Source organism: Trifolium pratense, linkage group LG3 (assembly GCF_020283565.1).
Source record: "Trifolium pratense cultivar HEN17-A07 linkage group LG3, ARS_RC_1.1, whole genome shotgun sequence".
Classification (NCBI taxonomy): domain Eukaryota; kingdom Viridiplantae; phylum Streptophyta; class Magnoliopsida; order Fabales; family Fabaceae; genus Trifolium; species Trifolium pratense.
The window spans coordinates 18,946,812-18,973,687 of record NC_060061.1 but is presented as its reverse complement, the minus strand read 5'-3'; the positions used below and the strand labels follow the sequence as shown (position 1 = coordinate 18,973,687).

The following is a 26,876-nucleotide window of genomic DNA, read 5'->3' as shown; positions in this document are numbered from 1 at the left end:
TTAGGAGATTAAAATCACATAATTAAATTGCACACTTGTAAAATTTGAGGAGTCAAAAATACAATTAAACCTAGTAAAATATTATAACGTGCAATCCTCATTTTTTTTGGTGATGGAATTGGAAGCTGTCGACGTTTTTTTTGTTTTTTTGGTACAAGGAATCTGTCATACTTATTGCTATATACGCGCACTAGGATTTGATACACATACACGCGTGCACACTTTCCATCTTCGTCTTATTCACAGTATATGTATTTATTTGCCTTCATTCCCCTGTGCCACTGCATTCCAATCAACCCCTTTTTCTTTGGGGCCAGATTCTTGAAGCACCAACATCACACTTCATTTACGCCAAACCACATCGGCATTTCTTCAAATAGTTGACTGGTGAGTATAACTTGTTGCTTTCAGTTATTCTTCATTAATGATCATTTTGTCAGAGTTTTGTAAATTTCAAGCATGGACATTCCTCGGATTAGGTGTGTGTTCCGGTGTCGGATACCAACGTGACAGGGAAACCTACTTGTTATTCCAATTAATAATGTCATTTTTATTGGTGCTTTAGTATTTGTGTCGTATCCGGTGTCAGTGTAAGGTGTTTGTGTCTGTGCTTCATAGTTGTAATCACCAAATGGATCTACCTTCTTCGTCTGTTTCTTAATTGTTATGTCGGGATTTTTCGATTCAAATCAACAGATTTTTAATTTCATTTTGGTGACAGGAATAGGTGATCTAGAATTATACAATTGATTTTGATATGTTTGATTGGTTTTTAGGATGAATTATAACATCAATATAGGCTTTGGGATATTTTGCATCAAAACTTGATTTTGTATGAAGTTTATTGTTCTATAAGCCAAACATAAATCATTTTAAATTCTTTCAAAGTCAATTTTGCTATTGGTAAAGTAAACACACATTCAGTAGTTGGATGAGATCTTCAAAACTAGCTTTCCAAACACCTCATTAGTCATCTAATCTTAGTTAGTTCATTGCATATTTTTCAATTATGATAATTCATACACCTATTTTTTCCGTACATTTGTGCCACCTAGTTTGATCACGTTAAAAAATGTGGTTAGTTCAGTTGAATAGATGGTTAATTCAATTGATTAGATGATTAATTCAATTCACAGTCAAAATTGTGGTTAATTCAACTATATGATTAACCAGAATAACACAATTTTGAAGGTGATCTAAATTAATCATTGCTCAACTGAATTAACTACAATTTTGCATGTGATTAACCAGTGTTGCAAGTGTTGAGAAAATTTGGGTGTCCATGAAACTTTTTTTTTTTTTCATATATCGATAATATGTATTGAAATTGGTCCCTGTATAGTCTTTATTTTCATTTAAAATTTTAATCAAAATTATTTCCCAGTTGCAGATTAAAATTGCTTTGCAGGTTGAAGCCTTGGTGATTATTTTAGTTCAACAACCAGGCATAATAGCATGGCAGGAACAGCTATGATGTGTCGAACTAAAAGTGATGCATCAGTAGCAGGCGTGGCGGACACACTTCGTGCTCAGCAGCAACTTCTGCAGAAGTTGTATGCCGAATTGGATGATGAAAGGGAAGCATCAGCGATAGCGGCCAGAGAAGCAATGGACATGATACTGCGTTTGCAAGGAGAGAAGGCTGTGGTAGATATGGAAGCAAGTCAGTTCAAGAGAATGGCAGAAGAGAAGATGGACCATGCGGAAGCCACCCTCGAAGCTTTTGAAGAACTTTTGTATGAAAAGGAGACGGAAATTGCATCTCTCAAGTTTCAATTGCAGGCTTACAAGGACAAACTTGTGAGCTTAGGATGTGATCTCAATGCAAATGATCAAAATAGCAGCACTGATATGACAAGGCTAAAGTCAATGCCCCCAATTCCGTTTAAAAAGATTCTGACCCTGAGAGAGGGTCTCGCTCGTAAAGGCGAAAGATCACCTAATCCAGCTCCAGTTTCGGGTGACCAAGAACCTCGTTCGCTGTGTGGCAGTGGAACTCTTGATTCATACTGGAACAAGATAAGAATGTTGCATGAACAAGTGAAATTGATTTCCGATTGTAATAACATAGGAACGAAATCATGTTCTAGCAGTAAGGTAACTTGGGAGTGTGGCCAAACACACAAATTGAACTCTACCAATTCAGATGAAGTAGTAAATCATGGTGAAAGTAAACGCGACAGTAAAGTATTTTCCGACCATCGTGGCTCAGCTAATGTCCATGATGTATTAGAAGTCCCACAAGCCACAAGAAAACATGAAAGGAGAATCAAGCTTGCGAAATGGAATTCTGTGGCAGATATTACATTAACAAAACCAGAATCTGTGTCTGAGGCAATGGTTGAATCACATTTTAAACATGATGCAGACAAGAAAAATGGCAAGGCGACTATCATTGGCAAGAAGAAAGAAAGGATGGGTGTGGATAGTAATTCTCAAACTGAAGTTCATCAGAAAATTGCGAGACTTCAGAGGCAGAGAACTAGTCGAAGGTATGATGAGATTACCCGTGACTTTGAATTAGGGGATGGTGAAGAGCAGTTGAGGCTTTTGAAGGACATAAAAACTGAACTGAAACTAATACAATCAGAGATGAGAATCTTGAAATCCAAAAATGCCACCCCTGTGGAAGATGCTGTGTCTTTTGGCCTTCTCCAAGAGGTAACGTATATAGAAACCGAAAGTAAATTCGTATTGCCTGCATGCATGCTTGAACTTTTTTATTTGATTCACAAACATTGTTTTAAATTCTGGTCATGTCTACAATTACGCCTCAAGCATTTATATTGCAGTAAAATACAGATATATCTGTCATTATGGTTGCAGACCGCAATTTAAAACTATGTTCACAATCTTATACACCCTAGTTAACTACTACATTGCATTTGTTTGATGAAGTCTTGAATTGTTGGTGCTAACCTTAGAAATATAAAGAACTAATGATAGCTAATTTTATATGAACAGGCAATGGTGCACTTTTGGCTTTGATCAAGTAACAGCAGAATGACCATCTCAGGGGACAAATCAACTCACTACAATACAGATTTATGTCGGGTATCGAAATGTCTAATTTAAAATTATTCATTGAAAAATTTCTACATTTCCATACAAACATGTTCTACATCAGACACTCTATGTAGGCAATTGACTGAGGACATGGTTTATATCTCACTTGAGACAGTTGTAAAATGATTATTAGTGCTCCGATTTAATAATTTTCCTTTTTACAATCTTTTCAAAAAAAAAATAATTGAGGAAATTGAGTGCCTCAACTTCTGGATATTTCTGTTTAGTGTGTTTGAATGAGAGGATTTTTGACATAATGTATTTTTAGATAGTAATGCAAATTCTTCGATGTAAATTTTATTGTTTGGATGATAAATTTGAGAATTTTTAAAATAAATGGATTTTATGAAGTATGTTGTCGAACTTAAATTTAACAAGTTTTGAATATTATCTAAAAATTAAGAATTTGAAATTTCTTTTTTATGGTATGCAATGTGAATCTCGATTTAGTCACAAATTTTTTCAAAATTTGCAAAGTCCGATGATTTCTTCCAACAAAGTTCAAGAATGAAGAATTTTACCACTCTATTCAAATGAAAAAAATAAAATAAAATAAAGGATATTCCATTGAAGCATCTTAGTAACATAGAATTCATTTCCAATAACATTTTCACTAATTATATGTTTGGTATCACGTTGAGTATGTCAGAATCACAGTGACTTGTTATAATTTTACATAAGTTACATTTTCATAGTAGGTCACCGTGATTTTGAAATACCCATCATAATACCAAACATAGGCTAAATCAATCATTAAATCACTTCCAACTGAATTATTTTTAAAATAAAATTAATTATATGTTATTTTTAGCTATTCTCAACTTAAAAAAAAAAAGTGTTTAACTAGTTGTATGGAAAAGAAAGATAGTAAGTGAAGACTTGTGGACTGAACTCCAAATTCACCCATTTTAATTTGGGCCTTAGTCACTTATGGTTGGAAATTGGACAGTTTTCTTCCCAACTCCATCTTTTCTATTAATAAAACATGTAAAAAAATTCGAAAAATGTTTTCCGAAATTTTCCACGTGTTTTGAGCGTAGAAAAGAAACGTGGAGGTGTGAAGAGAAAAATTCTGGAAATTGTCTCATTCTGAGAAGGCCCGACATGGCAAAGTTTCCATTATGTGCTTAATGTGATATATTCTTCCTTGTTATTTTTTTTGAAGAAGCCAAAATGATATATATTAACACAAACAGTCTCCACTGCACAAGACGTACCGAGGTAGACTAAAAAATTACAAAAGAGTCAGAGAGATACAATCAAAATAAAATCATACAAAGCCCAAACACAACAATGGACTAGACCACTAACTATGGTAGTTTAAAGAAAATTAGAAGTTTTACCACAAAGTTAATTACTTTTTTATTTGAGACTAACTTCAAATTATTTTCACTAGCCCTAGTTACAACTGTTGTTTCATGAAGTTTGAAAAACTATTTTCTTATATATTTAAGAATAAGAATAATATTATAGTACAATTTTTAGAATACTATAGGCGACTATTCATTCATCAAAAAACAATTAGAATAGGCAACTATTGAAGCTGTTCTTTGAGCCTAACCTAACCTAACCATTACCCAAAAGAGCAATACTAGGAGGATTAAGGTATGTCCTCGGAGTAAAATCTTTTAAACAAGAAACCCACTTTTCTAAAGATATTTGTGTAAAATGAATAATCAATTGTTGTACATTTGTCATTTAGAAAGAAATTGGTTGATATGTACCTAAAAAAATAAAAATAGAAATTGGTTGATTGGACTGGAAAAATAAGGGAACCAATAAGAATAATTGTAGGAGGACAATATTGTCTCTGCCAGAATTAAAGGAGCATAGTTACATGAAGTGAAGTTACCAAACCATACAATTGAGGATCCTTTTTGTTACAAATTAAATTTTGGTTATAGGAAGTTACGTTTTGTTTGTCTTTTATATACATGGACAAAAGCAAAAGTTGAACTGCTGAAGTAACATGAAATAGCTGCAAGCCATAGACACTGTGTTATGTAAAATTAGAGGGTTGTTATTTAAACATCACATTTTACCAACAAAAATACGACATAATGTATTACTCACTCTATGCACGCACATCAAGGTGCTTAAAAATTTAATTAAAAAATCAAATAGTGCATGATGTCGTATTTTTGTCTGTTATTTGAAGTTTACATAATATTTTTCGTAAAATCAAGCTATGAGTTACATCATAGATGAAAAGGTATTAGTGTGAAATTAAAGTGTATAGTAAATTTAGATTTTTTTTTTTACGTATAGAAAATATAGTTGTTGTAAGTATAAAATAATATAAAAATATATAGTTATTTTATGTGAGTGATTAATTATTTTTGTGAGTGAGTAGTTTTTTATTAAAATAATTAAAATAATAAGGTTAAAATTAGAATAAAAAGTAAAAAATTTATAATCTCGAATGCTACTTGAAATAACATCTAAAAAAACTATTGTCTATTTCATAACACAAATAAGCTAGCTTATAGCTGATAGCCGAAGAGCTGCTAGAATAAAATTAAAGTGTTTGACAAATTTAACTGTTGTAAGTACAAAATGACATAAAAGTACATGGTTAGTGGGTAATTATTATAATTTTAAAATAAATAAATAAAAATAATAAGAGTAAATATGGAATAAAATGAAAAAAACTATAAACTATAACTCATACGTTATTTGAAATAGAACTTCAAAAAAAAATGCTATAAGCTACTTAGATAAGCTTGTTACCAAATACAACAATTTTTATCAAACAAATTTATAAGCTAGTCTAATAAACTATAAGCTAGCTTATTAGACTTACCAAACACACCCTACGTCACTTTGATCTTTCAATACTAGGGAGAATAATAAGGAAGATGAAATTTAATTTTTTTTTAAAACTCGGTATACAATACTAGGACCGACTAATCTGAGGGGATCAATCCCACTGCCCACTTGCGAGGGCCTCAATTAAAGCCATAGTTTTTTTTTTTTTGTAAAATCTAATAAACAAGTGTATTGGAAGATGAATCGAACCTGAGACTTTGAGATGAGCATACTCCAAAGAACTCGAGCCAACACCACTATACTAACTCAATTGGGTTGGAAGATGAAATTTAACGATTTAGGGATTTTAAAATTAATTGGGAATTTTCATCATGCTTAAGGACAAAAGTATCCACAAATCATGTGATTTTATATACTTCAATGAAGGAATAAGAAATTGAATGCTAGAAGAGATAAGAAGAAAATGACATGTTATAAATTAGGTTTTTTAAAATCTGTTTGGGGCCAAATTGTTTACCAGTTTTTTTTCTTTCAAGGAACTAAATGTCTCTCATGTTACATGTTGTCAACCATATGACAAGTGGAACTTCATGTCAACCTTGCTAGGGTTCAACACTGTCCAAAAAACAATTACATAAAAATATTGAGATTGACAATTATATTTGTACCTTACAACTCTAATTTTCAAGAAAATTTCTGGCATAGGGGTTTGATTCATGTCTTATGTGTATAAAGAATTCAATTGGCAGATAAAAATTCACCCTGTGTGCGCTATAGAAACCCCGGCAAATATTATTTATATTAATGAAGGTGAAAACTTCGTATCAATATTATAGTAAAAAAGAGTTTGTATAAAGAATTATTTACGAACAGACGTCATGCATGAAACATTGGATGTTAAATATTCCATGTTCACATAAACATAACGTAACTATTTTCAATTTAGGAAAGGGAGAAAAACACTAATCTCATTATAATGCTACTATTATAAACTAATTAAATAACATAAACCCATTTCATTGATTGATTGACAAAATGTGTAACACAAAGTAGCATGTTTGTACTTTTCAACAGTAACATTAAATAAAATCCAAACTACCTTAAGAACGTTGTCCTGCAGAATTATTAAAAAAGTCAAAGAAAGGTTGATTTTCATGACAACCATCATCTTGATTGATAACATGATGAGAGGAACCAGAATGATGAGTATCAGCAGAAACTGAAACAATAGAAGACACATTGTTGTTTGTTGTTTTCCCTTCCAATATGCCAGTTGGATGCAGAGGAAACAAATCCAACGTTTCATAATCAGAGATTCTCTTTTGCATGTTGTTTTCATTATATACCAATGGATTATTGCAGATACTATTCGACATGCCATTTGACATGATTTTCTCAGCTTGGTTCCTTCTATAACTTACTGCAGGTGGTAGAAGCACTTTTGGATTTTGAGGGTAATAGTTGAATTCTTGACTTTGTGGTTGTGGTACGTAATATTGTGTGCAGATAGCTGAAAACCAAAAACCTTTTTCAATTACCAATGTGATAATAGAATGTAGAAAAGTAAAGCAAGAGAATAAGTACTTGTACTTCTAGTTGAAAAAAGTACTTTTTCTGATTAATTAAAAAGTAGTTTTTGTAACAAAAACAGAAAGCAAAGATAATCAGCCCATTTTGGTTTGTTTCTGTTTTTGAAATTAGTTTTTCTTTTAATATATATTCTTTATTTTATTAAGGTTTTTAGTAAATTTACTAAATTAGTTTTTCTTTATTTTACTAAGGTCTTTTAGTTTAATTTTTTTTATGAACACATAAAAAACAAGTTTAAATGACATGCATTGTCAAAGTAAAATAATTTTTACACTAACAATCAAAAAAAAAATTTCAACTTTCTATATCTTCTTAAGAAAATCAAGTAAAGTAAAGTGAAATGGCGGAAAATATAATTGTGATTAGTTGATTTTACGATCTCCATGCATATTTTTTTATCTAAAGAAATACATTTGCATGAAGAACATATTAGACATTGATAATCAACATTTAATCAATTAAATTAAAAAAAAATAAAATAGAAGACAAGGTACTTGAAAGGGAAGGTTTTTTATAAACCAAACAAAATAATTTATTTTCACACGCATACTTGCAGAAATTAATCTATTCAAGAAATTAATCTCTTCTAAGATGAGATTAAGCTAACAACTAATTATAGTTAAAAACATACCGTTTTAAATTGCATTCCCCAAATTTAAAAGGATAAGTTCTATACAACAAGATTGCAAGTGTAATTTTGGTAGCATCAATATTTTTCCACATTTTACCGCAATATAAAAAAAAGAAACATAAAACTGACCATTTGGATAAATTGGTGGTGAAGGATAAATGGGGTGAGGTCTATGAAGAAGTCGATTGAAATAAGCCATATTGTCTTGCTTCTGTTTCTGTCTCTGTCTAGCTTTGTGATTCTGAAACCAGTAAAACACATTCTTTCCTTCGATGTGACCATACACTCTTAGCCTAGCAGTTATCTGTTGTATTTCTTCAGCACTTGGTGTCTTTATTCCTTGCTTATACAAATTCTCTAACATGCTTATTTGTTCTTTTGTTGGATTCCATCTTGATGATGAACTTGATGATGATGAACCATTATTCTCATTCATCATCATCATCATCTCATTACTATTATTATCACTCTCCATCTTCAACTTCTAATAATGTTTTCTGAACTCTTCTTAAGCAAGAAATGTTTTTATAGAGTTATGAGATTGGTTGATAGTTGAGACTTGAGAATGTGAGAGAGAGAGAGAGAGAGAGGATTAATGAACAATTTAACATGCGCATTGTTTTTGGTGCTCAACATTTCTGAAAACATGGAGGGGTTTATTACTAGTAGCAGCGGCAGAGAGAGAGAGAGAAAAGTTGCTTAGGTTTCGTCGTTTTTGTAGAATTTTTACGAGAAAACAAACAATAATAATTGCCCAAATGGCCCTTTGTTTTCATCTTCACTTTGATTTTGGTGCATATGCATAGATAGAGTGTGTTTAAGATTCAATGAAAATGAAATGAATAATCTCTCTCTTTAATCTTGTTGTCTTGGGAATGAAAGATAGAAAGAAAGAGAGAGAGGTTTAATTAGTTTACGGCATTGAAGGAGAGGAAAGAGAAGGGTAGAAAAGTAATTATCATGTAAAGATGAGAAAGAAGACAGGCGGTTGGGTTGAAATGTTTGTAGGTGAAGGCTAGGCATTGGGAATTGAGGTCAGAACAGATAGGCTCAGATATGAATATGAACTTATGAAGTTCAAATTGAAACTTGGAAGTTGAAATTTGTTAGTTGAAACGTCTAGCTATAGCTTGCTAGGGCTCTATATACTCCAAACACAAGGTGGTGGTGGTGATTTCATTGTGAACGAACATTACATGGATCATAATGTGTGATTGTGTTCAATGTCACGGTTTTATTTGTCCGCTAGATAAGAAAAAGGTTAATCAATTTCGATCGGCTTAACTCAGTTTGTAGGGATCCTGGATAAACTCAGTTTGTAGGGATCCTGGATAGATCTATAGTCTGGTCTGAGTATTTGTCCAAACTGCGATTTTAAAGTAAAACTGAGATTTTTACCGGTTAGTTTAACACTGAGATTTTACTTAGAATTTATAAATTTTTTGGTTCCGTCACTGTAGAGACATCGTATTATATATATATGTGTGTGTGTAAAAACTGATATTCGAATCTCAAACACTCCACTAATTCACATTTAAATTAAAAAATTTAATCACTAGACTATTTTGAAAAAAAAAACTAAACAACGTAACCGCCTTAATTTCTTCTTCATAGTAAGTGGTATTCAAATTGTAAAGTAAAATACGGTATATATATAGTCCAATTTTATCTACATTATTCTATTTTCTCTTCTATAGTCAAGACAAGAAAAAAAATCATGCATGATTTACGTGTAAATAAGTACTACTAGTAGTGTTACTGCTACTAGTACTTTACTATTGAATGGTCAAGGATAAATAGTTATGGAGTTTGAAAAATTGAAGGATATATGTTGAAGTACTGTTTGATTTCACCGTAAAAGGTGATTACTGTATGCTCACTGAATTGCTTTTCATCAGAAGATTTTTTCTTAAAAGAGAAAAAAAAAAGTATCTTGAATACTCACATTCTTAGATCGATGAACAGTCTCCATCAACAAAATCATTTTAAAACTCTAATACATTGTTAAATTTTGATATGAACATACTGTAGTTTAAGGTGGATTATATCTAATATGGACACGGTTTACGACGGATTAATTTTTTTAATGATGATTTAATGAATTTAAAATTAATTTTTTTAATGATGATTTAATGAATTTAAAAAAGTGAGTTGATTTTTATAAAAATGATTAAATAGGGTACATTAATTCAAATTTAAATTATTTGGGCGTGCACATATATATTTAAATGTAAAATAATTTAGTCACGTAATTTTTTTTTAGTCACGTAATTTAACATTTTATGATCACTTTTTTATTTATTTTTAAAAAAATTTGTGTGTGTGCGTCTAAATAAAATCATTTAGGAGGATTATGTCCAAATAAGTATATCTCAGTAGTGTAATTAATCTCTCTACGTTTTGCTAAAGAGAAATGTTAATTAATGAATGTTAATTAGTGAATGCTATTTTTAAATTTGTGTAGTCAATTCTTTAAAAATATAATAAATGTAATTTTCGATATTGTTTTGATTCAAACAGAACTGGTTCACTCCGGCGGTGAGGTTTTGAGGCAGTTATGGGGGAGATGAATGCCTAGAGTGGTGGTTCACAAAGACGGATGTACCTACAATATATGTTAGCATCCTTACGTTCAAGTCAATATGATCAAAGTGGAGTGAGTGTAAAAAAGGTTGAATCATACCTTGGCAAGAAAGTCTTCGCGCTTAAATATAGATGGAGTGATTGTAATGGTCACCATGATAACCGACGAGTAATGTGAACGACCGTTGAGATCAATCTAATTATCGGAGTTACGTGAAGTGGATATCGGATTTAGGATGATTGAGCCGTTTATATTGGGTTTTAGCCTAGTCGATAGCAAATATAAATTTTACTTCTTTTGTTTACTTAACTAGTATTCCAATGTGCTTAAAAAAATTAAAAATTAAAAGTTGTCATTTACAAAATCACAAAGACATTTTTTTGTTGTTGTCTAAAATGCAAATTGTTTAAATATCAAAATTAGTATGACTAATACTACCATCTTGAACTTAGATATACATCTCCGTTGATGTCCCAAAACTTTGTCTCAAATTTTTTATATCCACTATAGATATGTTTAATTTATTAAAAATAAATAAAAAATTAAACAAAATACTCTAATTATACTTATTTAATTTTAAAATTACAAAAATTGGGGTGCAAGAAATTAAACAAGACAACTTTATTTATACTATATTTAATTTTTAAAATAATTATGTAAATCTCCATCTGGAAAAGAAATAAATCATTCATATAAAAATGGCTTTGTAATTTGCTTATTTACACCCATTCATTTTTTATTTTATTTTACTTTTTTTGCAAACATTCGGACATTTTATGTTAGTCATAGAGTTTAGTGGCTAGAAATTGTCAAATAATCGATTATCCCAAAAGTTTAAGCTGCTAGGATAAGGTCACATCAATGGTTTTATATTATCTCTAACACGCCCCCTCATGCAAGAACCCACTTGGGCTTGAAGCGTGGATAATGCATAGGTCCACCTACCATATGCTTAAATTCCACTTTTTAATCAGAAAGTGAGGGGAGCGGGGATCGAACTCTAGACCACTTAGTCATAGAGACTCTAATACCATGTCAAATAACCGATTATTCCAAAAGCTTAAGTTGTTAGGATAAGGTCACATCAACGGTTTTATATTATCTCTAACATAAATTACAACCTTAAAAGATGGATAAGTTGAATGTCTGAAATTCGAATTCCAACTCTTATACTCCCTCCGGTCATTATTATAAGAAGAAATTTACTTTTTAGATTCATAGAATATTGGATGTATCTAGTCAATAATAAAGACCAAATACATCCAACATTCTATGAATATATAAAGTATATTTCTTCTTATAATAAGGACCGGAGTAAGTATATTCCCTTTTAACCGAGAGTTAAACTTACTGATGTTCCATACATTTTTTTAGTAATAAACTAGAAAATTACATTTTTAAAAACCGCAGGTTCATAAAATCCTATTAAACAAAACGAAGAAGTACATTACAGAAAGAAGTGTACTAGTACTCCATGAGGAGTATATCACATATGCTACTCCACAAGGCATAAAAAACTACCGTGCGTAGGAGGAGAAACATAGATGTAACCAGATAATACAGGTTCCAATTTCAGTCTTCTGAAAATGCAATGGTTAGAGAAGAAGAACGAAATTGTGTGGGGGATGATGCATGTGATGCGAGGAAGATGCGTGTTTCAGGTAAAAAAGACACGTGTTAAGGTGGGAGTGGGTTGAGGCATGCAGATTACTAAGCCAAAACACCAAGTTGATGTTGGATGTATTCGCCATTAATGTCATTGTTGTGTTGCCTGCTAAAACACGCGGTCAACCAACCCAGTACAGGGTGTTAATCACGATTTGATAGGTACTCTGTTCATCCATGTTATTCAACTCCTCAAGAATAACGGGCTTTTTTGCTGATTGTTGTGTTCTGTCTTGTGTGTCTTGGAAGAATAAATGTTTAGTAGGAAGTACAGACATTTTTAAGATAGATCATGCTAAAGAGTGGTCCCGAGGCATTTGTTAAGCATGCTAAAAAAGAAAATTAAATGATAAAGTTAATGCTAGAAAAATGACTTTTTATATTTTTAATGTGTTAAATGCACAAGTTTCAAGGTAAAACTTTCATATTAGTATGCTTGACTAATGCCCCGAGGGTACTGTTTAGCATTTTCTTTTTAAGATTAGACGTGTTATTGTGTACGAGTTATTGGGTACGATATGCATCTGTATTTGACATTTGTATGATATCTGTCGTAAAATTTAGATAATTATTTAAAAAAGATTGTTTTCTTTTGCCAGACTTATGGATCGGTGTCCAACACCCGTAAAACATTTGTATAATAAGTGCTAGACAAATGTCTAAAAGATTTATTTTTTCTTAGCATCTAATTTCCTTAAATATATGTTGAAATCTATCAAGTGAGTTAAGTCTCATATTGATTGGAAGGTTGAAGTTGAGTGAGATGACTCATAAACTTAATGTTTTAAGATGTTTATTGAAAGTGTGGTGTTAAAAATCACTTTTGTGATTGCTCAAGACTCAATATTTCGATCCAATCCAGTGAGGTTCCCCTTCACGGTTCAACAATGGTATCAGTGGTCGATTGAGGAGCAATAAGCTAGTGAGTGGTGATGGATTGTGGCATTGAGAGATTCATACTTGAGAGAAGATGTTGAGAACTATTAAATGTGAGTTAAGTCTCACATTGGTTGGAAGAGTTAATGTTGAACAGTTTATAAGTGAGATGGTACATAAATTTAATGCATTAAAGTTTTAGGTGGAATTGTACGGTGTCAAAAATATCACTTGTCTGTTCAGGTTCCAATATAAGTTCCACAACCCCCACGGCCCAACAACACATCCATAATGGTTGCTCAGGGTGCATGCTTTGTAGATTATTTACGAAGAATAACACTCTTTTTTGTTGATTGTTGTGTTGCATTGTGCGTATCTTCTCTTGCATATTATTTTATCTATCTCAAATTATAAGTCAAAATAGGTGTTTAAAATGAGTTTTCGGAAGAAATAATATATTATTTTTCTCTCCGAAATTATAAGAGAAAATAAGTTAAAAAAAGATGATGCGTATGATTCGAGCTTTGGAATAAGTAATATATCCACCTAGCAGTGGCATGGCCATGACCAAATTTAGGGGTTAAAAAAATAGGTGAAGAAAATTTCGGTTAAAAAAAAAACAAGTAGAAGATTTAAAATGCAAAATATATAGAGATATATGTGTTTTTTTTTTTCAAGTTAATAGGGATTTAGTTGAAACCCTTCAACATACTTTGCCTTCACCACTGTCTCTCAGGGTCAATTATTAGATCAATCTACACACAATTTTTAATAACACTAATATACATTTTGATTTCATCACATGAAGCAACTCTTACCACGACTCACTTGAAAGGCAAGAAAGGTTAAATGATAATGAACCTTGACCTAGAACAAGGGAATAGGCCTCGGATAGTTTAAATTGGAACTTTAGAAAAAATACATTTATGGATGCTTAACCTCTCTTCTAAACTCCAATAGGTTATTGAAGCTTGTTACTCTACGATCACTATCTCTATAAATTGAAATGGTAGATCAACTCCTCATTTTTATATTTTTAGAGATCTTCGTCAAGATGATCCTATATCTCCTTATCCCTTCGGATTGTATTGTGAACGTCTTGGTCACTTGATACAAAATAAAGTTAATAGTGATAATTGGAAACCTCTTCTTAATTTGAAACTAACTTCTACTTCTCAAGTGAATGTTATTAAAAATTGTCTCGCAAAATTCTGCAACTCTTTTGGCCAGAAAATCAATTATAAATCTAGTGTTTTCTTCTAAATAATGTGAGTCAAAAAAGGAGGAGTTTTACATAGCCACAATCATTTGAGCACAAAATTTAGGCGCACATACGAGAAACTTTACTTTTAGTCATTGAGGATCTGATGTATGTAGTCTATAATGGACTAGATACAATAAGTTTTTTTTAACCAATCTAAAAAGGTAAAGTTTTTTTTTATATTAAAGATCGAAGAGAGTACTCATAAATGGGGGGACGATTGAAATGGCGCCACCTGCTCTGTTTCTCAGCTTGGCCTCGTGAATAATAGAACATACAAATCAATAACGGGGCCAAGGAGGGCCGTGAGAGATTGAGTGAATATTGGAGCAACAAAAGCACCAATCCCTTCGTAAAGTTCAGCTACGGAATTCAATGCAGATTGCTAGTAAATGTAAATCCATGCATGCTTATCCTCACATGTGAATTGTGATTCATGGACAATATGTACACCAAAATACTCTCCACTAATTCAAATACCATATCATGCATTTCATTGTCTTCATTCTCCAGTCCTCACACCAATTGGTCACTCCAGTCTTCACAACGATTTTGGGACGATATTATTTGGTTATTTTTCAATTATTATTAAATTACCCTATCAATAAAAAAAAACTATTACAATTAAATCAAAAATAAAGTTTTCGCAATAAGTAGCTAAATTAACAGAAACATTACATGTAATATGCTAGAATCGAAGTTCAAACTCTAGTACTCTCACTTATTCATCTTTCATGGTAAAATTCTAATCACTAAATTAATTACTTGACAAAAAAAAAAAAACAAAACAAAATTTTATTTTCGTCTCTCACACATAACACCGAGTATACTTTAGTAGTTCAATTCAAAAGAATAGAAAAATTAATTCTCAGATCGAACATATAAAAATAACACGAGACATATTAGTACTTTGTTGGTTCTTTTACTTGATTACTTTTGTTAGGCGTTGAATTACGAATGGCTGTACAGATATGACAAGGAGCAAAGGCCATACATACGAAGACCGATATGACGTCCTTATTATTAATGACCGTCGAAATAACGGCTAAAAATCATGATTGACCATAAATGTTAATTATTCTGATATCAACTGTTACAGAAAGATAAACTTTTGTGGCCGTTAGACAGAAGAACATGATGTTGGATCACCGCCACATTGCACTGATTTCGAGTAAGGCGAAGTCAACATGAATTGAGCTTAAATTCAGTCCAAAACAAAATAAGAATTAACCGGATTAAGTCTTGTACACTCCTAGATTATATTACAATTGTTTGCCAAGTTTGATCTATAAAACGTAACTCCTCCTGTTTCCCTTCCATCCTAAATGAATTTGAGGATTCAATACAACTTTATTACAACTCAGTAAATCTCTCTCCACTCTCATAGACTTACATATTCCTCTGAGAAACTTTTGTACAATCACAGGATTTGAGTGTGATCAAACTCTTATGTTTACTCAAATATTTTCCCATGATTTGAGTGTAATCAAATCTTATGATCAAACTCTTTATGTCCTTGATAATAGGGGTAAAAGTTGATTAAAAATTAATTATTGATACCACGTATAAATCTTATGTGACTCGTTTTTGTTAATTGTTGAAAAAATATCACCAAATTATCAAAGTGTAGTGTATACGGTAGGCCTCATGTTTTCCAATTCGCTGAGTGCTTTGTACCACTCAAACAAAACTATCACACTAGCAACTTACGTTTTACACAAACCAAAATATTAAGCTCAAGTGATTAATGATTCCTCCGTAGATAAACCTGTCGGAAGAACCCAAATTCGAGAAACAAATCTTAGTCAGACTTTATTTATTCCGCAGTAGAATTCAAATTACCGAAATCCATTCCTCAAGGTTAATACAGAAAAAAAAAACTTACACTCTACATATAAGAGAGAAAGAAACTCTACGAACTGATTATTTTGATAATAAAGCTAAAATGCAAACTGTAAACTAATTTGTAAGACAATGTTGCTACTTGGTTAGCTTGTAAGACAATGCGACTATTTGATGATTTTTTGTTGATTAATTTGTATGACAACACAACAGACAGGTAGTCATAAGAAAAAATATAAAACAAAAAACTTCGAAAGTTCGCCAAAGGTCTTACATAGCAGTGAGTTCGACCAAATCCAAACTTTAATATGAAGTTCTAAACACTGAAAATGAGGCTATAGGTTCTTTTATACTTGTTACTAGTTAGTATTCATTAGCTTAGCTTTAGGTTGTATTGTGTTAAGCGCAGCATGAGCGTAAGTTGTGTTGTGTACAATAGGCGCAGGTTGAGCCTTGCAGTGTGTTAGGCGCAGTTTGAGCTAAAGCTAGCGCTAGCTGAGCCTGTTTGTTATGTTGTTATTGCCTTGTGCTTGCATCAAGTGCTATATAATGCCATGTCCATTATTGATTGAAGCTAATGAGAAAATCCTTCATCTAACACAAAATGCTTAGAGAAGGAAACACACACCAGAGTACAACCTGTTCAAATTAGTAATGCAACCTTAAACAAAAAATCAACCAAAAAAAGTAGAACGCAGCAAAAAGCAAACACCGAAATAACAACAAAAATTCCTACAATACCTGCAAAATTATGCAGAGGCTGTTATTGAATAACCCTGCAAAATTAAGGCCCCTAAAGCTCAATTGCATCAAAAGCACCTTCAAACTAAAGGCATCTGATTCCAGCCAACAAAGGTTATTTATCTTTTTCTGGTAAGCTGATACACCGAAAAATGTACTATTTATTTAGTTAATTTAACCTATGTTTTTGTTATTTATTTTTACATTTTCGTCGTATCACTATGGTATTTTTGTGTTTTTCAGTCACTTGCTCCGGAACATGCTAAAAAAAATACATTGACCAAAACAAAGAAAAATGGACTAAAAAAAGATAAAAAGGCCACACAAGTGCAGCCCAAATGAGTCACACGTGCGCAGCCCAACACACAAAGCCTGTGGCACCCGCCACCACCCATGTGCTGCCCATCACAACAAGCCTTCTTCAGCAAGGCATGATCTCCACCATCCATTCCATCGTGTGGCGCTCGCCATATTTATACTAGATGGAGACTGGTAAGAAACAGAAACTGGCCGATGTGAGACCGATTGCAAGTGTGGCGAGCGCCACACGATGGAATGGATGGTGGAGATCATGCCTTGCTGAAGAAGGCTTGTGGCGGGCGCCACAAGCTTGTTGTGATGGGCAGCACATGGGTGGTGGCGGGCGCCACAGGCTTTGTGTGTTGGGCTGCGCACGTGTAGCTCATTTGGGCTGCACTTGTGTGGCTTTTTTGTCTCTTTTTGATTCATTTTTCTTTGTTTTGATCAATGTATTTTTTTTAGTATGTTCCGGAGCAAGTGACTGAAAAACACAAAAATATCATAGTGATACGACGAAAATGTAAAAATAAATAACAAAAACATAGGCTAAATTAACTAAATAAATAGTACATTTTTCGGGGTATCATAAGCTCTCGAACATCAACCTGCTACAACTTTAAAAGCCAAACCAAAACCAAATAGAAGAGCTGACCACACTGCGAATTTTGTAACTAATTAAAATTCCAGCAAACACTACTAAATTGATACAGATATAAACATGACATTAGGTGTCCAGCCGTTACGACAAAGAATAATTGAAACAGTTTAGGAACCATGAGCATATATTCAAAATGAAGAATAGAAGCTTAAACAATAATTCACGCAGTTACTTTTTTTTTAATGCATCCTCCTCAAGCAGAAATATCAGTTTGCTCACACCTCTCAGGATTTCTAATGTTCCATCATCAGTTTTCAATTGTGTTTAAAGAGGGATTTGGGGTATAGGCATCAGAAGCTACAGGTTTTACATAAGTTGTACATCCTTAGTGTTTTTCTCCCTGCAAGCTACAAATTTGGAGTTTTATTTCTACTTCATCGGTTTGAATTGTTTCCAATTGATTATGTTTTTGCCAAAGGAAAGGTTTTTGCTGCATTGTTTCCAATTAAATTGCTTTTGCCAAAGTAAAGGTTTTTCCTGTCAGTTTAATGTTGCAATTCACATCAATCCATTCAAGCATCCATATATATAGAATGTAAGCAATGACAATAATTAGCAGAATATATATCCTACATCTAATTGCTACAACTAACAAACCAGGTTCACCTACAACTAAGCATTGCAACTTTTTACAAGTGACAACCACAATTCTGTCTTGGTAAGTTAATGTTGAAGGCATGAGTGTGCCTAAATGAGGCTGATTCAACTCAAGCATTTGATTGGCTTAGCTTAGTTTAGTCTGAGAGGATTTGTTTATTTAACTCAAGCATAACTTGAGTAAGTGTCTGCTCATGTGAAATAGCCTAAAGCCTTATTTGACAACTTCATAGCACTAGATCAAGCTCAAGCAATTTTAAGGCTATTTTCTTAAAAAGACAACCATGATTAACGTTTGCAAAATAGAACTTTTATTGCTTGTTTGTCAGTTTGAGAGCCATGAACCAAAACTTCAAAATAAGCAAAATGCAGAATATAAACCTAAACCAGGACTCGCGTTAAAATTTGAAAACAAGCACAATGAAAAACCACCAAGATAGAAGTACATTAAGTTGATTCGAATAAAAGAAGTACCCTAAGCTACCTAAATCAAACCATACTATTACAATACTATTTCAAAAGAGTCCTGGCAAAATCATTAAACAACCATCCCCGCAACCAAAATACTGCTTAATCAACTTCCTCAATTTTGGGTCCAGCACCGCTTCCACTGCCAGTAGTAGGACCATCCTCATCCATGGCTCCACCAGCATCGCCACCAGCACCTTGGTACATCCTAGCAATGATAGGATTGCAAATACCCTCCAACTCCTTCATCTTGTCTTCAAATTCATCAGCCTCTGCAAGTTGGTTTCCATCCAGCCATTGAATAGCCTGCTCAATGGCATCTTCAATCTTCTTCTTATCATCAGCAGACAACTTAGAAGCAATCTTGTCATCCTTGATTGTGTTCCTCATGTTATAGGCATAGTTCTCGAGAGCATTTTTGGCCTCCACCTTCTTCTTGTGTTCCTCATCCTCAGATTTGTACTTCTCAGCTTCTTGTACCATCTTCTCAATCTCCTCCTTAGACAACCTACCCTTGTCATTAGTAATTGTGATCTTGTTCTTCTGGCCTGTGGTCTTGTCCTCGGCTGAGACATTCAAAATACCATTGGCATCAATGTCAAAGCAGACATTGATCTGAGGAACACCCCTAGGAGCAGGAGGAATTCCAGACAACTCAAACTTGCCCAACAAGTTGTTATCACGAGTCCTTGTTCTTTCTCCTTCATAGACCTGAATCAACACACCAGGTTGATTATCAGAGTAGGTTGAAAACACCTGCTCCTTCTTGGTAGGAATGGTTGTGTTTCTCGGAATCAACACAGTCATGACTCCTCCAGCAGTCTCCAAACCAAGGGAGAGAGGAGTAACATCAAGCAACAACAGATCCTGCACCTTCTCATTACCTTCACCACTCAAAATAGCGGCTTGAACTGCAGCACCATAAGCAACAGCCTCATCAGGGTTGATGCTCTTGCACAGCTCCTTGCCATTGAAAAAATCTTGCAAAAGTTGTTGAACTTTAGGAATCCTGGTAGATCCACCAACAAGAACAACATCATGGACACTGTTCTTATCCATCTTAGCATCCCTCAAGCACTTCTCAACGGGCTCCATACACTTCCTAAACAAATCCATGTTAAGCTCTTCAAAACGAGCACGAGTAATGGTAGTATAAAAGTCAATACCCTCAAACAAAGAATCAATTTCAATGGTGGTTTGAGCTGTAGAGGAAAGTGTCCTCTTAGCTCTCTCACATGCAGTTCTCAACCTCCTAAGTGCCCTAGGATTTCCACTAATGTCCTTCTTATTCTTCCTCTTGAATTCCTGAACAAAATGGTTCACCATTCTGTTATCAAAATCTTCACCTCCCAAATGTGTATCACCAGCAGTAGCCTTCACCTCAAAAATACCTTCTTCAATGGTAAGAAGAGAAACATCAAAAGTCCCTCCACCAAGGTCAAAAATAAGAACATTCTTCTCACCGGTGCTGGTAGCTTTCTTATCAAGACCATAAGCAATAGCAGCAGCAGTGGGCTCATTAATGATTCTCATCACATTGAGCCCAGAAATCACACCGGCATCTTTCGTAGCTTGACGTTGTGAATCATTAAAGTAAGCCGGCACAGTCACAACAGCATTCTTAATAGTTGTACCAAGATAAGCCTCAGCAATCTCCTTCATCTTCATAAGAACCATTGAAGATATTTCTTCAGCAGAAAACTGCTTCTCTTCTGCTTTGTAGTTCACCACAATCATTGGCTTATCACCAGGGCCAGGAATCACCTTGAATGGCCACAATTTCATATCACTCTGTACCGAAGCATCGCTAAATCTCCTTCCAATTAAACGCTTAGCATCTGAAATTACCAATTAAAATCAGCACAATCACTAAATAATAGACCGTTTAATCACAACCAATAAACAATTATTAATCACTTTTTTTTTAAAAAACAGATTAATCACAATTTTTCTACTTTTAATGAACAGTAAAATTAATTTTTTCCACTTTACATACAAAAATTAAGAAACAGAAAATTGGAAATTAAAAACTCATGCTACAATAATATTCACCCTAATTGCACATCTAATGTAAAAACAATTATTCAACAATTTTATGTTAAGAAAATTAACTAAATAGAGATCACTGGATATTTTAAACTATGCTCTAATAATACACAATCTAATCGCATAACCAATACAAAAACAGTTATAAACAATTACAGAACAAATAAAACAGAGTATTGGAAGCTCAACTTATGATCTAATAAATTTCATAATATTTAAGCATCAAAGGAAAGTACCTAGAACAAAATAAAAGCTAAAATTAAAAGATCAAGGTGTAAAAGTACTTACCAAAAACTGTGTTAGTAGGGTTCATAGCAACTTGATTCTTGGCAGCATCACCGATCAAACGTTCTGTATCAGTGAACGCAACATAAGAAGGAGTAGTTCTGTTACCTTGATCGTTTGCTATGATTTCAACACGATCATGTTGCCAAACACCAACACAAGAATAAGTTGTTCCCAAATCGATTCCGATAGCAGGACCTTCGCCTTTTCCAGCCATGTTCTTTTACAAAATCGCTTTTCTTGAACAAAAGAATTTCTAGGGTTTTAGAATGTAGAAGAGAGTGAATTGAAGCGAATGTGATTTTTTCTTTTCTTTTCTTTGATGAGTTAGAAGAGAGGGAAGTACTATGTTAATATAGGAAAAGTTCGAATTCTCGGGAATGTTCGAGATAGTGGTTTTTGAACCGTTAGATTTGTTATTTGGACGGTAGAATTTTTTATCTAAGGCTCTCTGTTTGGTAACACAAATAAGCTAGCTTATGCCTTATAGCTTATTATATGAGCTTATAAGCTTGTTTCAAAAAATTAGAGGTGTTTGGTAACAAGCTTTTTTTACTAGCTTATAACTTTTTTTCAGATGCTATTTCAAGTAGCATTTGAGCTTATAGCTTATAGCTTTTTACGCTTTATTCCATTTTTACCCTTTAATTTAATAACTACCCACTTTAAAAAATAAACTACCCACTATCAATTATGTAATTTTATATTTAATAACCACTTTAAAAGCTAATTTTACCAAACACTTTAATTTCAATAAGCTAGCTTTTCAGCTATCAGCTAGCTTATAGCTTATTTTTACCAAACATACCCTAAATTTTATTTTTTTTGACGAAATTTTTTTATAATTAAAAATTTAAATTGTGATATGTGGGATTTCTCTAGCTTGGTCTATGTGATTCGAGAAATTTCTGATGATGAAACGTCACGCGCGTTGGAGTGTTTCACTTTCACCTCTCAAACTAGCTGTTGAGTGTTGACGTGTGGCAGTTAATTTTCGTAATGCGTAATATTTTTGTTTTATTTAATCAGTTTTCCCGCGCCATTGGCTATCGACCGTGACTTTTATATAACTGACCAATCAGTATTTATTAATAATGATCGGATTAAAATTCAAGTAGAAAATTTTATTACTGGTAAACAAGTAGTAATATTTTATTTTTTTTATATAAAAAGTAGTAATTTTGTTAAAAAAATAAAGAAAGCTAACCTACTTAGATATAGAAAATCTATTACTAATATATTAAAATCGATTATCACCACAGTTACTAATTTATCCTTATTACTTTTAACTATGTTGCAAGTTTTATATCATTCGTTGTAATTTTACTAAAAAAAATAGTTATAATTTTTTTAGAAAGATGATATATGCTTAAAAAAAGGAACAAAATAAATTATAGATAGGAATAAAACATAACAATCTAAAGAGGAGAAAAAAAAAACAATTAAAAGTTATAGAAAATTTAGTCAATAAAAAAATCTATTATAAATATATTAAAATCGATTACCACCAAAGTTACTAATTTATCCTTATTAATTTTAACCACGTTCCAAGTTTTATATCCTTCATTGTAATTTTACAAAAAAATATATAGAAAGATAATATGCTTAAAAATATGAACAAAACATATTATAGATATGAACAAAACATAACAATCTATACATAAAAATAAGGGGGGAAAATAATAAAAAATTATAGAAAGTTTAGTCAATACAAAAATTCTAGAAAAAATATGAAGAAAACGCATAAAAATATAAATATAAAATAAATAAATAAAAAAACATAAACAATATTTTTCATAAAAAAAAAAAAAAAGAATCATGAATATTTTTTTCTATAAACAAAACATAAACAATATTACTGCAAAGTTTACTATTAACCATTAGTAATAATATAATAAAGTTAATTAGTATCAAACTTACTAAATTAACATAAATATTCCTAATAAAATTTCTAATTTTTTTCATTAAAAATATACACGGTCCATTATTTGTCACTGAAACATAAAAATTTGAAAAAATAAGTTTATAAGAAATAACTAACACAATAATTTCACTTATATTTTAACAATACTATTATATAACAGGTTTTTAAATATTTAATTTTATATAACTATTTTTAGTCAAAATATATTTTTTTTTAAAATCAAATTTCCATTTATTTTCAAAATAAAGGCACCCGTTAGCAAGAGCCAAAAAAATATGAATTTTATTTTCGGGAGCATAGTTTAATTGATAGAAACATTCTACAGAAACATTATATATAAACAAATTTATGTCATTTTTGTAAAAAAATATCAATAAAAAATTATCATCTACTTGATAAATTATTATATAAAATATATTTAAATGTGTAATTTTAATAAAAAATAGTATATTTACCTAAAACTTATTAACAAATTAAGTTTCTAATTTATTAATTTGATTAATATTTTTTTCCAGTAATCAAACTAAGCTTAATTGATATTTAGTGTTGATGCAAAAATTATTTGCATTTGCATCAAATCATATCTCCATAAAATTGGTAATTACGAGGAATTAATACATCAAAGTGATTAAAAATATTGAATAAACACACAAAAATAATGAAATGGGCCGAGCTGACCCATTAGTCCACATAAGGTCGGGCTCTTTAATGCGTATCCCAATAATAAATGGATCATCGGGTCAGTCTGGTCCATCGGTCCGACCCGTTTGGCAACTCTAATCTGGTCTACATGCATAAAAAAAGAATATTAAAAGTTTTATTAACATATCTAGTATATATATGTCGAATTATAAAAAAAATTAAAAAAATTAATGTATTTGTGCATCTTTATTGTATACTCCAATAAAAATATATTAAAAATATTTCAAGCACAAGACGTGCCTATGAGAATAAAAATAAAGTTTAAAACACAACTAAGTCACCAATCAGAAAACAAAAATATCACAAGATCGCTACCGAATATGAACCCACTTGGGTTGGTGCATTGGTATTGGCTTGGAATTTGGGAGTGTGCTCCTCTTGAGGTATGAGGTTCGATTCTCTCTGGCGCCAATTTGGGTGGGCTAATTTAGCTTCTTAAAAAAAAAAATCGCTACCGAATGATTTATCAATCAAAGATTTAACTAAAAACTAAAGTCTTTATCATTTTTTCCTTCAACTACCACCAAATTTGAACTTTTATTTTATCGATCAACCTATCAATAGTTAACACGTTTGCATCAAAAACACGATTGTTTCTCTCTTTCCAAATTGTCCACCAATAAGCTATCCAAATCTTTTGAAAATAAACACGAGCATCTTTTTTGAAAATAATGAGCCTAAGTATTTGAGATGCATGAGAAATAGCAATGTTAGGTACACAATTCCCTCCTAACCAATTATTAAGAGCACTCCAACACGAACCAAAAATTCATATTCACATTAGAATTCTCAACTAACTCGCAACCAAATAAACAGTATAATGAAACATTATGTAAGCAACCATGCTGAAATAGATTGTCCTTCATCGAACGTCTATCACAGAGAAACCTCCAAGTAAAAATCATACATTTAAATGAATTAATTTGTTTCGGATGAAATCACGGTGTAATGAAGAATCCCTCTACGTCAAAAGATTATATGCACATTTAACCGAGTAGCCATCATCATAATCAATCATCCACCTCAAAGAATCCGAAACATTTATTTGCAAAACAATGTTATCCAAAATAGAGCAACATTCAAACACCAAATCATCCTCCCAAACAAACAACCGTCAACGTCATCTCCATAAAAAATGATTCTTTTCAATTGTTTTTCTCTCATGTTTTTCATGTGCCATCAATCTCACAATTGAATAATTTTACTCTAATTTTTTACATTAAAAACTCCTCTCAATTTTTTATTCAATATTGCAGTTAAATTGATAAACATACGAAAAACATGAGAGAAAATCAACCTCAAGATCCATTTTTGACTTCATAGTAATAGTAAGTTAGTACTAGTAACTAGTAAGTAAGAATAATGCTAGCAACACACTCTTTAACAAACACACTCTCTTATTGGTTAAAATTTATATGAATCTCATAAAAATTATATGGATCCACATTTTTTTATGGGACCCATGTGAATTTCAGTAAGACCATCTACAATGGTTTAAACATTCAACACCTAGGGTCTGTTTGGTAAAAATAAGCTATAAGCTAGCTGATAGCTGATAAGCTAGCTGATAGCTGAAAAGCTAGCTTATAGCTGATAGCTGAAAAGCTAGCTTATTGAAATTAAAGTGTTTGGTAAAATTAGCTTTTAAAGTGGTTATTAAATATAAAATTACATAATTGATAGTGGGTAGTTTATTTTTTTAGAGTGGGTAGTTATTAAATTAAAGGGTAAAAATGGAATATAGTGTAAAAAGCTATAAGCTATAAGCTCAAATGCTACTTGAAATAGCATCTGAAAAAAAGCTATAAGCTAGTACAAAAAGCTTGTTACCAAACACCTCTAATTTTTTGAAACAAGCTTATAAGCTCATATAATAAGCTATAAGCTAGCTTATTTGTGTTACCAAACAGAGCCCTACTCTTTTAACTCCCAACACTCCACATCATTTTCTCTTTCTTCCACCTAATCATTTAACACACATTCAACTTTTATCCTCTCCAATAGTTTTTTCATTCAACACTCTACCCCACCACTTTCTCTACTCCACCATTTTTTATTGGGTCATGCTAACTAGTGCCCCCGGGGCACTAGTTAAGGATACAAAAAAAGCAATTTTTGCATTGGAAATGACACTTTTTATACTTTACAAACATTGACTACACAAGTTTCAATGTAATTTTACTATAATTAGTATCCTTAACTAGTGCCCCGGGGGCACTAGTTAGCATTTTCCTTTTTTATTTTATATTCTTATTTAAATTTATATTTTTGTTTTTATGATTATATAAATTACAATTATCGATTAAAATTAAATTAAAATAATAAACACTTAACAATTTAGTTTTTAGTTTTTTGTAATAAAAACAAAACTTATTTAAATAATTGTTGGGATAATTAGAAGAATGTTGGGTGTTGAAATTATTATTGGGATCTATTTCACCAAAAAAACTAAACTTCAAAATAAACACTAATAGAAAGATAATAATAAGATTAAGATAGTGAAAAACTTTTTTTTTTTCTGTGTCCAAATCAAATGAACCAAATCTCTATTTATAGACAAAACAAAATCATGAATTTTGGTAAAAAAATAAAAAATAAAAAAATTAATTTGCAATGAAATAATTGAGTTCAAAGTATTAATGTGATAAAAATCCAGACAGTCAATCAAAATGTGCCACATGTCCCTCCTTTCAACATTCAACTATGTTGAATTCTTTCAACACCTCTCTCCTCCACATCATTCAACACACATTTTCAACATACCTCTCCAATCATTCAACACACATTTAACACCCAAATTCAACACCATTGTAAATGGTCTAAGGAATAACCAAGTTTGTTAGCAGTTCTTGATTAATAAATTAATTAAAT

The 26,876-nt window shown here is 31.9% G+C and overlaps 3 protein-coding genes across 4 annotated transcripts; 1 reads left to right on the top strand and 2 right to left on the bottom strand.

The window, feature by feature from the left end:
• The first annotated feature begins 202 nt into the window (after nucleotides 1-202).
• On the top strand, nucleotides 203-3,230 carry LOC123918555. 2 transcript variants are annotated; one of them, XM_045970635.1, is made up of 3 exons: nucleotides 203-387; nucleotides 1,391-2,661; nucleotides 2,965-3,230. In XM_045970635.1, exons 2-3 carry the CDS (start codon nucleotides 1,456-1,458, stop codon nucleotides 2,986-2,988), a joined length of 1,230 nt encoding a protein of 409 aa, XP_045826591.1. In that variant the 5' UTR covers nucleotides 203-387; nucleotides 1,391-1,455; the 3' UTR covers nucleotides 2,989-3,230. The 2 variants fall into 2 exon arrangements, with proteins under 2 accessions (XP_045826591.1, XP_045826590.1); XM_045970634.1 differs by having other exon boundaries at nucleotides 229-387; nucleotides 1,385-2,661.
• Nucleotides 3,231-6,935: 3,705 nt separating this feature from the next.
• Nucleotides 6,936-8,531, bottom strand: LOC123914716 (WUSCHEL-related homeobox 2). Its single transcript, XM_045965896.1, has 2 exons — nucleotides 8,186-8,531; nucleotides 6,936-7,345 (listed from the first exon to the last, which is right to left on the bottom strand). The coding sequence occupies exons 1-2, from the start codon at nucleotides 8,529-8,531 to the stop codon at nucleotides 6,936-6,938; spliced, it is 756 nt and encodes a 251-aa protein (XP_045821852.1).
• Nucleotides 8,532-18,956: 10,425 nt separating this feature from the next.
• On the bottom strand, nucleotides 18,957-21,820 carry LOC123918553 (heat shock cognate 70 kDa protein 2). The gene is made up of 2 exons (XM_045970632.1): nucleotides 21,383-21,820; nucleotides 18,957-20,886 (listed from the first exon to the last, which is right to left on the bottom strand). The coding sequence occupies exons 1-2, from the start codon at nucleotides 21,594-21,596 to the stop codon at nucleotides 19,151-19,153; spliced, it is 1,950 nt and encodes a 649-aa protein (XP_045826588.1). The 5' UTR covers nucleotides 21,597-21,820; the 3' UTR covers nucleotides 18,957-19,150.
• Between the last annotated feature and the right edge of the window lie 5,056 nt (nucleotides 21,821-26,876).

Bases quoted from the DNA above. Each gene is read 5' to 3' on its own strand.
- LOC123918555 (XM_045970635.1), top strand. From the start codon at position 1,456: ATGGCAGGAACAGCTATGATGTGTCGAACTAAAAGTGATGCATCAGTA. The intron at 2,662-2,964 runs GTAACGTATATA...TTATATGAACAG, and splicing joins CTTTTGGCCTTCTCCAAGAG to GCAATGGTGCACTTTTGGCT.
- LOC123918553 (XM_045970632.1), bottom strand. From the start codon at position 21,596: ATGGCTGGAAAAGGCGAAGGTCCTGCTATCGGAATCGATTTGGGAACA. The intron at 20,887-21,382 runs GTAAGTACTTTT...TGGTAATTTCAG, and splicing joins CCCTACTAACACAGTTTTTG to ATGCTAAGCGTTTAATTGGA.
- LOC123914716 (XM_045965896.1), bottom strand. From the start codon at position 8,531: ATGGAGAGTGATAATAATAGTAATGAGATGATGATGATGATGAATGAG. The intron at 7,346-8,185 runs GTCAGTTTTATG...TTTGGTTTTCAG, and splicing joins ACCACCAATTTATCCAAATG to CTATCTGCACACAATATTAC.